At 36.5% G+C, this 13,814-nt stretch overlaps 1 protein-coding gene across 2 annotated transcripts in view; it reads right to left on the reverse strand.

The window, feature by feature from the left end:
* Positions 1-13,814, reverse strand: part of Cdc45 (cell division cycle protein 45) — a 118,698-nt gene that overhangs the window by 62,563 nt on the left and 42,321 nt on the right. For both annotated transcript variants that reach the window (XM_067091552.1, XM_067091554.1), the window contains 2 exons: positions 5,250-5,311; positions 4,493-4,654 (listed from right to left, as the gene is read on the reverse strand). In XM_067091552.1, the coding sequence (XP_066947653.1) occupies positions 4,493-4,654; positions 5,250-5,311 (224 nt within the window). The remainder of the gene's footprint in view (positions 1-4,492; positions 4,655-5,249; positions 5,312-13,814) is intronic.

Below are 13,814 nucleotides of genomic sequence, written 5' to 3' on the forward strand. Positions count from 1 at the left end.
TATTTTGAAAATTCGTATTTTTAAATTTCGCGGGCGACTGGCGCAGGCAACAACGTACAATCAGGCAGCGTCACGATTATGCGATACGTTGGCCCAAGAGGCTGGAATTGGTACATTAATTCAATGAGCTGACCTCACTTGCCCTCGTTGTGTCGGAAGTTAAAATAGGTCAGTGTTCGTTTGCAATTTTTGTGCGTTTGTAAATACAGGTAGTGCGTGTGACGATAATTCGTCTTACGATAATTCGAGTTTACGATGGAGTTAGCAATTAATACCGATGCGACAATATTTAGAAAATATTTTTAAATTTCGAGCGGGACAAGCAACAGCGTGCACTACAATTGCCGTAGAATCAGGCAGCAAGAAAGACCAACTTACAATAGACCAACTTCTTTTTCTCCATCTCTTTATTCCATCTTCTAGTTAAAATAGTAAGAGAATAATAAAAGCATTGTTAGTAACCTTATACTCTTGCGAAGATGCGTACAGCCATAAACAACCGAACGAGACTCTGTTGTTTTGCTAATAACCGAATCGGAAAACAACTGTTTTGCCTGTATTTCAACCATCGTGCGGTTAAACGATTATCGTAGTTATGTTAAAAATGACGTTAAGTACTGATATGTTTTTACACTACCCTTATCCGCTTTGGAGAAAAGATTGGCAAGGAAATATACTGCTGCAGTAAAATTAAGCTGCAAGTTGTAGCTGATGCTGAGAAAAGAATGTTCAAGCTGCTATGACTATAAATTATCGTACATTTGCAACATGGATGAAACTCGACCGCAAATAAAATTGGAAAGTATTTTAATAAAAACTACTGGACATGAAAGAACACATATTACTGCTGTTTTCACGCCGATAAAAGATACATACGAAAAGCTCGTGGTATGATGATGAAATCAAGAGAAAATAGCGAACGGAATCTTGATTTTTTTTGTTTACACAAAACAAACGGCCAGCCGCCAACGTCATCTACTAACGAAAAAAATGGCTAAAATAATTTCACACCGAGACATATTTAAGTTATATTTCGACATAAAAACACTTCGTATAACGAAAAATACATATGTCCCTTATAAATAAAGTATCTAGAGATTCATTTACGCTAACTAGAAGCAAGAAATGCCCTCTGAACCGAGTTAAATGCATCGAAATAAAGACCGCATGATCAATTCCGAAACCAAAACATTTGATCGCTATGATCGGAATTTATAATGCAAAAGCAGTATAAGAATATTTACGATTGGATACAGTGTAGTAAAGCATAACTTTTAAAAGATCCATGGAAAAGATGCACATTCGTTATTTTGATGTTTGTATAATCTGGCGGTGTTATGTGAAAATGGAATACAGTATAATGTAGGCTAGGCTACCGTATATGATATACGAAAGTGCAGGCCAGGCCTTGTTTGTTATTCAATTTCTCTTTATACTGACTTATCATGTCAGTCTGCATTGAACCTGCAGAATTAGCTAACACTAATAATTACTATACCATATATGTATAAAGTATACTGTGTAGTGTAGGCTATGCTACCATATATGTATAGATGGTACTGATTACCCTAGTGTAGGCTAGGCCATATTCGAGTTACGATTTTTTCAACAAACGATCGGTTTTTTGGAACCTAACCCCATCGTAAGTACGGGAATACCTGTATTTAAGTAATATTTTGACTCAAAAACACTTTGTATAACAAAAAATAACCTTGCTCCATATAAATAAAGTATCTAGAGATTCACTGACGCTAACTAGAAGTAAGAAAAGCGCTCTGAACTGAACTGGGTTAAACACGGCAAAATAAATTTACTGCACAATCAATTTCCAAACCAAAACATTGATCGCAATTCATAATACAAAAGCAATACAAGAACATATACAGACAGTCTCCGGTTTGCAACGGGCTCAGCTTACGACGTTCCGAGTTTACAACGCTTTTCAAATATATTCATAAAAAAATTATTTCCTGGGTTACAACGGATGTTCCAGGTTTACAACGCTGACAATGCCAGTCCAGCGGAAGAAATATGGCTCCAGAATGGCAGAATGGTCAATTTTGGATTTTTTTCTGCTGAAAAAAATGTTAATGCAGGATAAATTGTTTTCAAGGCACCCAAAGGATTAAAAGTAAGGTTTTCTCATGATTTTCGACGGTATTTCGGATGACGCCAATCCGACGACGATCGGAAGAAATATGCATCCAAAACAGCAGAATGGTCAATATTTGGAGGGTTTTTTTATTATGAAAAGCTCAATAATAAAAATGCAGGATTCATTGTTTTCAAGACATCCAAAGGATTAAATGTAAAGTTTTCTTATGATTCTCGACGGTAATATTTGGGATGACTCGGTGTCCAACACATACGACGGGAGAAAATTCACATTCGCAGATTTTTTCATACAGCAATATTCACTAATTACATTTTATTTTCATGACTAAATATATTTTTTATGATGAAAAAATTATTTACTAATTTTAAAATATTAATATTAAGGTATCCACAGCAAAGTTAAATTAAAATCCCGTGAAATAATAAAACTGCTTACCGATGTAATCACTTCATTCAACCCTCTCTCTCTCTCCTAAAATAATTCACGAATAATTTCACTTTTGAGATTTAAGTAAGCCCAACCGCCCATATCTCTCTCTCTCTCCCTCTGTACTGCATATATCCTTCAAAGGAATATTTAAGATGACTTTGAAATGATATTAATAATGTAATTTCAAAGATTAATACAGTAGTAATAGGATAATAATTTAAGCTATTTTTGATGTAGGATGATACTTGAAGTAAAAATGGGAGAGCACTGTAGTTCTGTGAAATTCCAAGTCTTTTTCTGGTAGATAAGGTGAGGCAGTCTCTCTCTCTCTCTCTCTGACTTCAAAACAGTAGAATGGTAAAATTTTGGAGGGTTTTTTAAGAAAGACTCAACAAAAATGCAGGTTACATAATTTTCAAGATACCCAAAGGATACTCAAAGGATTAAAAGTAAGGTTTTCTTACGATTTTCGATGATTTTTTAGGTTTACGACGATTTTCGGCTTACAACGCGGCGTGAGAATGAAAACCCCGTCGTAACCCGGAGACTGCCTGCACAGTATTATTGGATACAGTGCAGTAAAGCATATTTAAAAAGATTCATGGAAAAGATGCATATTTGTTATGTTGATGTTTGTATAATAAGATATTAACATGTAAATATAGAAATAGTATAATGTAGGCTAGGCTATATTCGAGATATGTTTTTTCCAACAAACGATGGGTTTTTTTGGAACCTAACCCCATCATAAGTACGATAATACCTGTATAAGCATTTTTAGAGTTTTTTAGTGTTTGAACTATCAAAATAGGCAGTTCTAAGTGTTTTTAGAAGGGTTTTAAGTATTTGCGGATTTCTGCTATTCGGGGTGTGTGTGTGTGTGTGTGTGTGTGGTACACATCCCCACCAAATACTGGGGATTTACTGTATATCTGAGAGTTTGAGATAAGTGTCAGCACCCACAAGACCACACCACTGAACAGTACTCCAAACAAGGAAGAAAGGAGTTAAAATACTTAGATATAATAGCATCATTACAAAATTTTTGAAAACATTTTTGCAGTATATCAACTTTTTGAGAAACAGAGGTAGCAATATTATGTACAGGATATGCTTCTCAAAAATCAATTTCTAATCAAAATTTACACTCAAGATTTAAGTCACTGACATTTAAAACCGTACCCTTTAAATATATATATCAGGATGCAAGGGCAAAAGTGTTTTTGATTGACTAACTAACATACTCGAGTTTTAGAAGAACGTTTATTGAAAAAATAAAGTGGCTTTCTAACAAAAAAATCTGTTAAAAGTTGCAAAACGCCGAATGCAACTTTCTCCTTTTAAAAATGGCACTTTTGCTTCTCCAGGCATCAGATATAGATAAGAAGAGGAACTGGGTTAGTCAGTGAGCATCAAATTTATGGGTAATAAACAAGCACCTAGAACAGAGGTCAATTTACCAAGAAGGGAGGATCAGAATACTTGATGCAGCAAGGAAAGAATGCAAAATTGAAGAGAAAATGCAAAATTGAAGAGAAAATATTAGAGCAGGTAAGATTACAGTTAAATATTAAAAAATCCTGCTTACAGGCAGAATGCTGAAGATGAGAACTGCTTTGATATACAGTGGACCCCTGCTTATTTGCGGTTCAGCTATTAGAAGATTTTTCTGTGATGCATCAACACATATTCACTGATTACTGTATTTTCATGTTATTTTTGTGAATAAATAAATTTTTTATAATAAAAAATGTTTTTAGTCACAAAAATAGCAAAAAATAGGCAGTTATATGCATTTTTTGAAGGGTATTTGGTGTTTCAGTTATTGAAATACACAGTTATAAGCATTTTTAGAGGGGTTCCAGTATATCGCGGATTTTCGGTATTGGCGGGGGGTTGTGGTACCTAACCACGCGAATACGGAGGGTCTACTACTAAAAAGGATACTCTTTCTCAAAGGTTATTCTTAGGCAGTCAAGGGGCTGATCATCCTGGGTCTTATGATTTAAACGGGAAACATGATTTTGTAGACTGGCAGTCATTAGTAAATATTTATCTTGCTCAGTTTTCTCACACATCAGCATATCTGTAGCTCCCGTGATTGCCCACCTATAATGAAGAAGAAAAATTTTAAATGTAACCACTGTAATCATAAAATTACTGTACTTATCAAAGTTATTCTGCTCTATTTTCAGAATGCTAAATCCATTATAGTTATTATTATAAAATACAGGTAGTTAATCAAAACTGCCAAATGAGCCAATCACACTGTTATGTGCAGAGGGGCTAACAAAGATTATTTGCTTCTGAGTGAAAACCAAAATTGGAGCAAGATCAAGTTAAGGAAATTAAATAACTAAATAAGAAAAGAACAAAGTAAAGGCTGTAAAATAACAAGGGATTACATCAATTTTCAATATTGCAGGTACTTCAAATGTAATATGAGCACCGCAGAATATTTCCTGTTAAATTTCCCACCACTCTTTTACATCTTTTTAAATATATTCCTGGATTATGAAGATTAAAATATAAAATTTGATTTAAAATTAACAAATAGTTATTTCAATCAAGAGTCTTCACAGAGAATGTGAAGCTCTGTAAGGTAACTCGAACTAAAGTATACCTTTTTACTTCAAATGATCTACTGCAACATATATAACCTAAAAAAGAGAGATAGAAAGCGTGAGAGTGCCATTAAACTTACCACAAAAGTTCATTTGAGTCTTTTGAGAGTTTCCATGCCAGGTCAAACATAAGCACAGCCGTCTGAAATGAATGAAAATCGGAGTATGATGGAGAACCTTCAGTGCATAAGTTCTTATCATAGCCCACATATCAATACGTTTCTATTCAGAAAGTATGAAATATAATTTTTTAAAAATAATTCTTACGTCTAACAGACACAAAACCCACTTTTGGCAATTGCATATCACAGGCAAATCAATAAATTGAAATCCCAAATTAAAATTAAAACTACATGAATATGAAATGACAAGTTTTGGTCAAAAGCCAGCTACTTCAACCAAAGCAGCTAAGAAATGTCTCGTCACCGTCTATCTGGGCGTGGATCATTCAATGCTCACAACCACTGAATTGGGCTCTGTCTAGCAGGCTAATCAGAACAGTAAAGCATTTACTTACTGTAATGTTATGGTTTATACCTAAAGCATAAATGTCTTACAATTTCTTTATTGTACATATAAAGTACAGACCATCTCTCTTAATATGCCAAATAACTATAAGGCAGAAATCCAATGAAAGCTCAAGTCTTTACCTAAAATTTTCTGGACCAACAATTCAAAGAATTAATTCTAGCAACTACTCCTTAGGTCAACTCTCAACTGACTGGCAAGTTGAATCTCTCTTAGCCCAAGTGAGGAGTGTCTGCAATCTTGCTCATATAAGAAAACCTTGAAAACCATACATGACCCCTATGAGGGGTGACTCATATTGTATGACAGCTAAAATCTGGTCGAGAAAAATGAAGGGGTCAGATTACAGCTCTAAGCCCTCTCCCCCACTAACTCTTGGTTAAAATTGGAAGTTGAAGCTCTATGATCGGGTGAATGACTGACTGTACGCCCTACCTGTATATATGGGCGATCCAGCACACACTCAGTCCGATCTGCTTCGCAGAGGGAGGAAAGAAGGAAGGGGAGCCAGTCATTTACTTATCCACCCACAGTCTTAGGTAAGATTCTTTTCTGTCTGAAAGGAGCTTGGGTGACTACAACATGCTGAGCACCCATCACAGGTACTAAGGAAATGGTATCCAGACTTGCAGGACCACATCTATGCACAATGAAGTAAAGGCAATCTGATATCCTCAGACCTGATGTCAATACACTGCTACCTAGAAGTTGCTCAGAAATGTAAAAGACAGTTGCATGATTCTGACTTCAGGAGATCTTGCCCAATCTGTATGACTGTCTACTTTCCTGGAAGTTGTAAGCTTGTTTGATTACAGTATGAAGCTTGGAAGATTATTCCTGGACGCCTTCTTGTGCTTGCCAGCATTAAGAAAGAGGTCAGGTCATTCTTTGGCAGCACCTTACGATTTGCACTGGTCACAGACGTACCTCATCCAGATATAGCCAACAAGGTCCCACAGAGAATAAACTGAAAAGCTCTTGTATATCTCATCCACAGCTGACAGGTTTTGAGTTTTCATCACAAACTCATAAAAGAACGAAAACGAGAGGGACTCCAAGTGCCAGACAAGATAACAAAAGCAATGTCACTCGCCAATAGGCTTCATAAAGACTAAGGCTAGCAGTAAGATGGTCTTGAGAGCGAGATCTCGGTCTGAGGCCTCCCCCAAGGGCCTGTATGGTGCCTGAGGAAGGCTACACACAGAAGAGTCACATCCCACCCCTCTCATTTTGCCAAGAGTTGGGGATTGTGGCAAACTGAAAAAAGTTGGTTCTCAGTCCCAAGCAGCAAACAAAGTACCTAGATAACACAGAAAGCATATACCCTGCAAGTAGGCTTAAGCCAAAACCAAGGTAAAGCCCAAGGTAAAAGCATGTGGGGTTGTTATTAGCACAAAACAATGTTTTGTATGTTAATACAATTACCTACTGTTTTTTCTTTACTTAATATTATTTGATTTTCTTAATTATTAGTGTAAAACAATGTTTTGTATGTTAAAACAATTACCTCCTGTTCTTTTTCTTTACTTAATATTATTTGATTTTCTTAATTACAGTCCTATCTTACACTTGTTTGATTCTCTATTAATTTTCAGACTGTACTTGAGGACTAAGTGACAGTCTAACTGTCTCCCTACTTCCATATACATATAGTCTTGCCATCATTGCATAGCCTGTTGTACAAAGGTTTGTAATGACATCAACTATGTTTAACAGATCTTCACAACTGTGACAAAATATGACTGCTGAATAAATTTGAGAAAAAACCTGCCACAAAATGTGCCCATATACACGTGCCAATACCTTTATATGAGTAGCCGACATTTTTTGCCTATGCGTTTCCCATAGGAGTTACTGTGACAATTGCTGGCACAGCAAGGGGTGCACAAAGGTGGGCCACAGAAACTGATGAACAGTAATGTTTTATGATGAAATAAAATGTGAGACTGAGTACTATTGAAAAAAAGTTTATAGATTCATAAGGACATAAATTTTTTTTTATAAAAGTAATATACAGGTAAGAAATTCTTTTCAAATCAAAATATATCTTGCTTGACCTATAGAATTTATGACGTGTTTAATTAACCTCATGTGGTAACCATGAACCACCTGCATTATGAGGATGACAGTCAATCCTACTCCTGTTATGCAACTTCAATGTTAATCACATTAGAACTATTAACAAGAAACTAGTAAATGTAGCAAGCACCTGCTAGTGTATATATGTTTCTATTGTTCATGTCACTATGAGACAATGTAAGGTTTTTGCGGAATTCAGTGCATTCCGTTGTTGGATCTTTTTAATAAGCCTGATCTTTCTCCTGAGAGGGGTAGGTGGCTTTTGACAATTAGAGATTTTGATGCTACGCTTAAGTACACTGAGGATAAACATAACGTGGTGACAGACCTCTTAGTAGGAGCTGTACATGGAGGATGAACGTGTGCAGTGCAAGTGGCGAGTATGTGGACTGGGATATCAATGTGGTGGTGAACAAACAAGATGAAGGTGAGATTTTCACAGAAGCAAAGGGATTTCTTAGAGGTGAATTAGTGAGAAAGGGTTATAGATTGCCTTACTCAGGTTTTGAATTAAGAGGGTAATTTGTTGGTGAGGAAAATAAGATTGTGGTGCCAAAGGGGTTGATTCCAGTGGTTTTGGAGAATACTCATTGTAATTTGGTAGTCCACATTTGGGGATTGAGAAGACATATCAGAAGGTACATAATCAATTTTTCTGGAAAAATATGTTTTCTTCAGTGGAGAAATTTGTGAGTGTTCTGTGTGTAATTCGTGTAAACCGGCAAGGGTTTAACTGTGTAAATTGGGGTCTTTTCCTATCCTAAGTAGGCCTTTTCAGAGGGTGCATATGGATCTGCTAACGAACTTTTATGAATCGGGGTTTGATCATAAACATTTGTTGGTTATTATAGATGAGTTAATGATGTTCGTGGAGATTTTCCCGTTAAGGAATACGATGACAGAAGAGGTTTCGGTTACATTTTCAATAAGTATATATGTAGATACGGAGTACCAGAGATACTTATCACGGATAATGGGAGAGAATTTGTAAATAGAATATTAGAGTGTCTTGCAAAAGTTATGGGGATACAGAAAGCATAAATACGATGGTTAGTGACACCATTGGTATGTCACCTGTGGAGGCATTATTCGGTTAAAGCATACGAGCGCATTTGATTTGTTGTCAATTCCTTCACGTTGTGATGACATGATTAAATCGTTAGTGGCTACAGCTAAAGAGAGGCATGCACATCTTAGAAGTAACCTTGATTCAAAGACACAAGATGGTTGTGAGAAGTACTGTAATACAAACTCAGATGGCGCAAGTGTTGCGGTTGGGGATAAAGTGTTTTTGAAGGTCAATGTCAGGAATGACTTAAATTACAAGTTGGGTTCTAAGTTTGAAGGGCTGTTTCGTGTAACAGAAGAGGAAAGGGGAAATAGTTTCATAATTTTAAATGAAGAAACGGGAGCAATGAAATTAACACACACACACCTAAGATTAAAAGAACAACTTAATGTTTGGGGGGGTTTTGTTTGTTTTTTTGGGGTGTTTATTATTGGTTTTTGTTTTTTCATTCTCTTCATTGGGGTTAAGCAATTATTTGTTTTTTTCTCTTTCCTCTGTTTTCAGATGCGGAGGTTTAGCACTTGTCAGATCCTTTAACATGTTTGTTCTGGATACAAAGTTTTGTATCATTTGGATCATTTGTATAATTTTGTGTGGTAGAAATAGGAGGCGTAAAAGAGTGGTGGCGCTTTAGCTATAGGAGCAACAGCAATGGTCATAGCAGCAGTTGGTGGAGCAGCAATTACAAGCCTAACGCGAGTGGAGGCACTGGAAGTTGAGGTAGCAAAACAGGGTAGAATTTTGGAAAAATTATGTGATAGTAATGCAGAGTTATGTGGGCGGTTTGAAGATTTGAGAAATATGTATGTGTTACAATGCACTGCTCAAGGGATTAGAGGTGACCTAGATTTGACAATAGTTTTTTTTTACATTTCATACCATGGTTTTTAATTTTGAGAAAGAGACTGAACCTTTGTCAATGAGATTAAATCTCAAGTAAAAGTGGTAATAGCAGCATCAGAAGGGCATATAGTACTTCTGAAGATATTTTACCTATAGGAGTGTTAGAATCAGTTTTGATAAAAGCAGCTTACGAGTGGGGGTCAAATAATTTTTACAGGTAGCGATTTATATAGATATTATGGGATATTAAGGTATATTTGTCAGACAGAGGGTTAATTGTTGAGATTCCGACAAGCAATAAAGAACTGTCTCGTAGTTATATATTACGCCCTCTTCCTAGTACATATAACAGTGGTGATGTTAGAGGGGATAGAGACTATGTACACACTGGGCGGTAAGTTTCAACCTTCAGCTATAGATTACAAGGACAGATGTACATTGGTACAATAAGGGGTTTACACTAAGAGATATAGCTTTAGGGGGTCGTGAGTTTCAATTGATACATGACATAGGCACTGCGGAATCATGAAGGTCTGCAAGAACTCGTCTACATCATTACTTCTGAAGGGGTCCCAGTTGTTTGATGGTGGATTCAAGGTAGTCTCTACAGAGTTCATTGTTCTCAGCAGGAGGATTTATAATTCAATGGCAAAAATATCTTTCTTCAACATTCTCATCATCATCATGATGTGGAGGGATTACTGGCTTCAGCAGAGGTTACAACGTTGCCAGCATTAAAAGAAGAGAAAAAAACTGACTATATATAACTGCTACATCATCATAACTTGGTGTTACCAGGTGTTCTAGCTACGTTGCTATTGTCATGATGGTGGCTGTTGCCATTTTTCTGAGGTGCATGCACATGTGCTGTTTTACGGAGAAGCAATCTCCATGTGTGCAAATGACAGTGAATCATGAAGCGGCTTGAATGGGTATGGGTTGTGTCGAGGTCAACGCAAGGTGGTGGCCGAGCCGTTTCTATTGTTTGTGTCACTATGAGACAATGTAAGGTTTTTGCAGAATTCAGGGCACATCCCAGTGCAGAGGTGAATGCCTGATGATCTGCAGAGTTCAGCACAAAGTGCCCAGATAAAAGTCCCTTGGATACGGCCCTGGGAATGGATATGCCGTCAGCGTTCTGTATCAAAAGTTCTAGAAGCTTCTGCCCAGGTATAATCAGAATCTGGGTGTATCGGGAGAAGAAATTCGTGTGTTTGTGTGCTGTGTACAATGGCTCACAGGCTAAGTGTTGGAAGCTTTCATGATAAGCCATTCATACGGTTTTGAAAAGCCAGATGAAAAAGGACTCCTAAGGGCTCTGGGATCAGATTCCCTTGATGTATGTCAAGTGTTAAGCTTAAACAGTACTTATGTTGTAGTGGCAATCATTTTATTATTTCTTTCAACATTTATTTCTACGTGATGCAATGTTATGAGCGTTAGCTAAGTTGACTCTAAAATTAATGAGATTATTTCTCTCTCTACAGAAGTTTCATAGACAGCCATAAGTAGCCATGCTAAGTCAGGCACCTGAACGGGCCCACTTACGTGAACTGGTGACAAAGAGACATGAAAAGTTAGAATGGGAAATCTCACAGTGGCTGGGGTGGGGATTGGAAATTAATCATTATTATCATTTTATGACTTATTAATATAGTTCAGTAATTTGCAATCATCATATCTCTCATTTAACCTGTCATGTTGTTAGTTTGTAGAAAAAACTTTGCTTTTCTAAACACAGTTTAATTTACACACACGCTAGATTAAATACAGGATTTGAGAGAGAGAGAGAGAGTGAGAGAGGAATCCCACGGCTACCAACACTTCAAAGAGGTAAGTGTTCTCAATTTGTTTTTCCATTTAACAGGTATATGTATACAGTATGTATGTATGTATGTATGTATGTATGTATGTATATATATATATATATATATATATATATATATATATATATATATATATATATATATATATATATATATATATATATATATATATATATATATATATATATATATATATATATATATATATATATATATAATTCTATGTATTTACCTTTGATATTCACTGGATTGTGGGGACAACGGATGAACACAGGGAGTTCTTTACATTATCAAGAAATCTATTGTATTTTATTAAGAAATCTGACTAAATAGACTAATTAAGAACTCTGTAGACCAATAAATCAAGTGAAATACTGTGACTTAGGGCCTTCATGTGAGGGAAGATTACATAAAACTCAAGGGTTCTCTTAATTAATTATATTTTTTTACATAATGAATACAGATCAGAAGAATGAAGAATTACTGGGCAGGTAATAATAAGGGCCTGCTAAATGAATGAACCCTACACAGGAGAAATATTCTACGCCAATGATGTCTTTACAACAGGAACGCAGTGGGGTAGAATAAACTGAAACATTACTGGATTTTTTTTTTTTTTATAAATTTTGTAATATTTTACTTTAAATATTTCTAAATACAGGCAGTCCCTGGTTATCAGCGATCCGGTTTAACAGCGCTTGTCTAGCAGTGACGTTAACTAGATTTTCAGGGCCAATCCCCACTTAACAGCAGCGCTGATCCCCGGTTATCGGAGCCAAGAACCGGGATCGGCAATGTTACCGCCAGTTCTTGGTTACTGGCGATTTTCGGTTATCGTCACGCTGTTGGGAAAAGAACCCCACCAATAACTGGGGACTGCCTGTAGCGACTTGATTGTCATCAATGTCTTTGTCTTTCTTTTTTTTGAATCTTGTTGTCATCAGCAGAGTGGTTTCTTCTAAGCCACATCCTGACCAAAGGAGTGGCATTCCACGAGCTAAATGGGAGGCCAATCAGATTCATTATCATAAGATTAGCTACATTTCCAATTGTAAGGCAATGCTTTTTATCTGAATATATGATATTCATTCTTGAAAACCCTCTTTCTGCCTCAGCAGAACTGACAGCAATAGCAGTAATATTTTTAGCTTTCTGTATACTTTGAGGAACTTGGCCTTTGCAGGGCTGCTAGAATTTTGTAGGACATTTTTCACATACTGTAGTTCTGAAAATCATTGATATTGATTTTATGATGAAAAACTTTACTAAATTCCCTCAGTTTTTCTTCAGTGGCTCCCCAAGGTACAACTACTTCCTCAATATTCCACGAATTGGGTTTGAGCAAATCGATCAGCCCATGAATTTTGTCATCTTGTTCATTGTTCTTTGATATTAAACTATCACAATTCATCAACCTGTTTTTCATATTTTCTATTACTGCCTCAAGTAGCTTTTGACAAGGAAGGCTAACAACTGTGTTGTTGATAATGCTTCATGAAATTTATGTTAAGAGTTGGAAGTTGCACATGCTACTCTACTTATAACTGCCTATTCAGGTGGTCAACTGGTCGCTGAATTTAGCCGGTTTACTGAACTCATAAAACTCCATGAGACAGTTCACGCGAACTGGCAAGAACCGGCTGAATCCCACTACTGTATGTGTATGTATGTATATATATATATATATATATATATATATATATATATATATATATATATATATATATGTATCAGTGAATAGAGAAAAATGTATTTTTTGAAGTAGAAATATCCTATTTCCATTTGGGTCAGTCTGAAGGACCATAACGCAATAAATCTCCCAGTCTGTCAAAACAAGTCTCCAACCATATCTTCAAGAACACACCAGCACTAACGAGGCGCTAAGAGAAATTGCATCTGGCGTGCCCGAAAATCCACGAGGGTCCTGCGAAGGAACCTTATGGTTAGTAAGAGTGTGGGAAAATACACCCAACCCCCCTTGACTTCAAACGATAGCTCAAGGAAATAAGCCACACCCACAGGTCAAGCCTAGATGTTTTGGCCAATCAAATGCCATCAGTGCCAGAGACCTAGGGACATCCTACAAGGAGCAAATACCCAATAATCAACAGGAATTCCTTAAAACACACCTCCAAAAGTTGGAATGAAGCAAGTGGAGGAGGTGCCTGAGAAAAGCAGTACCTGCCCAGAATATGACGTCATGGTTGACACAAGGGGAAATGGGAGATATAAGGACAGGCATACAGGAAAGGAGACAGAAAAAAGGTGGGAGAGAAAAGTCGCGGAGAGAAAAGAGAGAG

This window comes from Macrobrachium rosenbergii, chromosome 48 (genome assembly GCF_040412425.1).
Source record: "Macrobrachium rosenbergii isolate ZJJX-2024 chromosome 48, ASM4041242v1, whole genome shotgun sequence".
NCBI lineage: Eukaryota > Metazoa > Arthropoda > Malacostraca > Decapoda > Palaemonidae > Macrobrachium > Macrobrachium rosenbergii.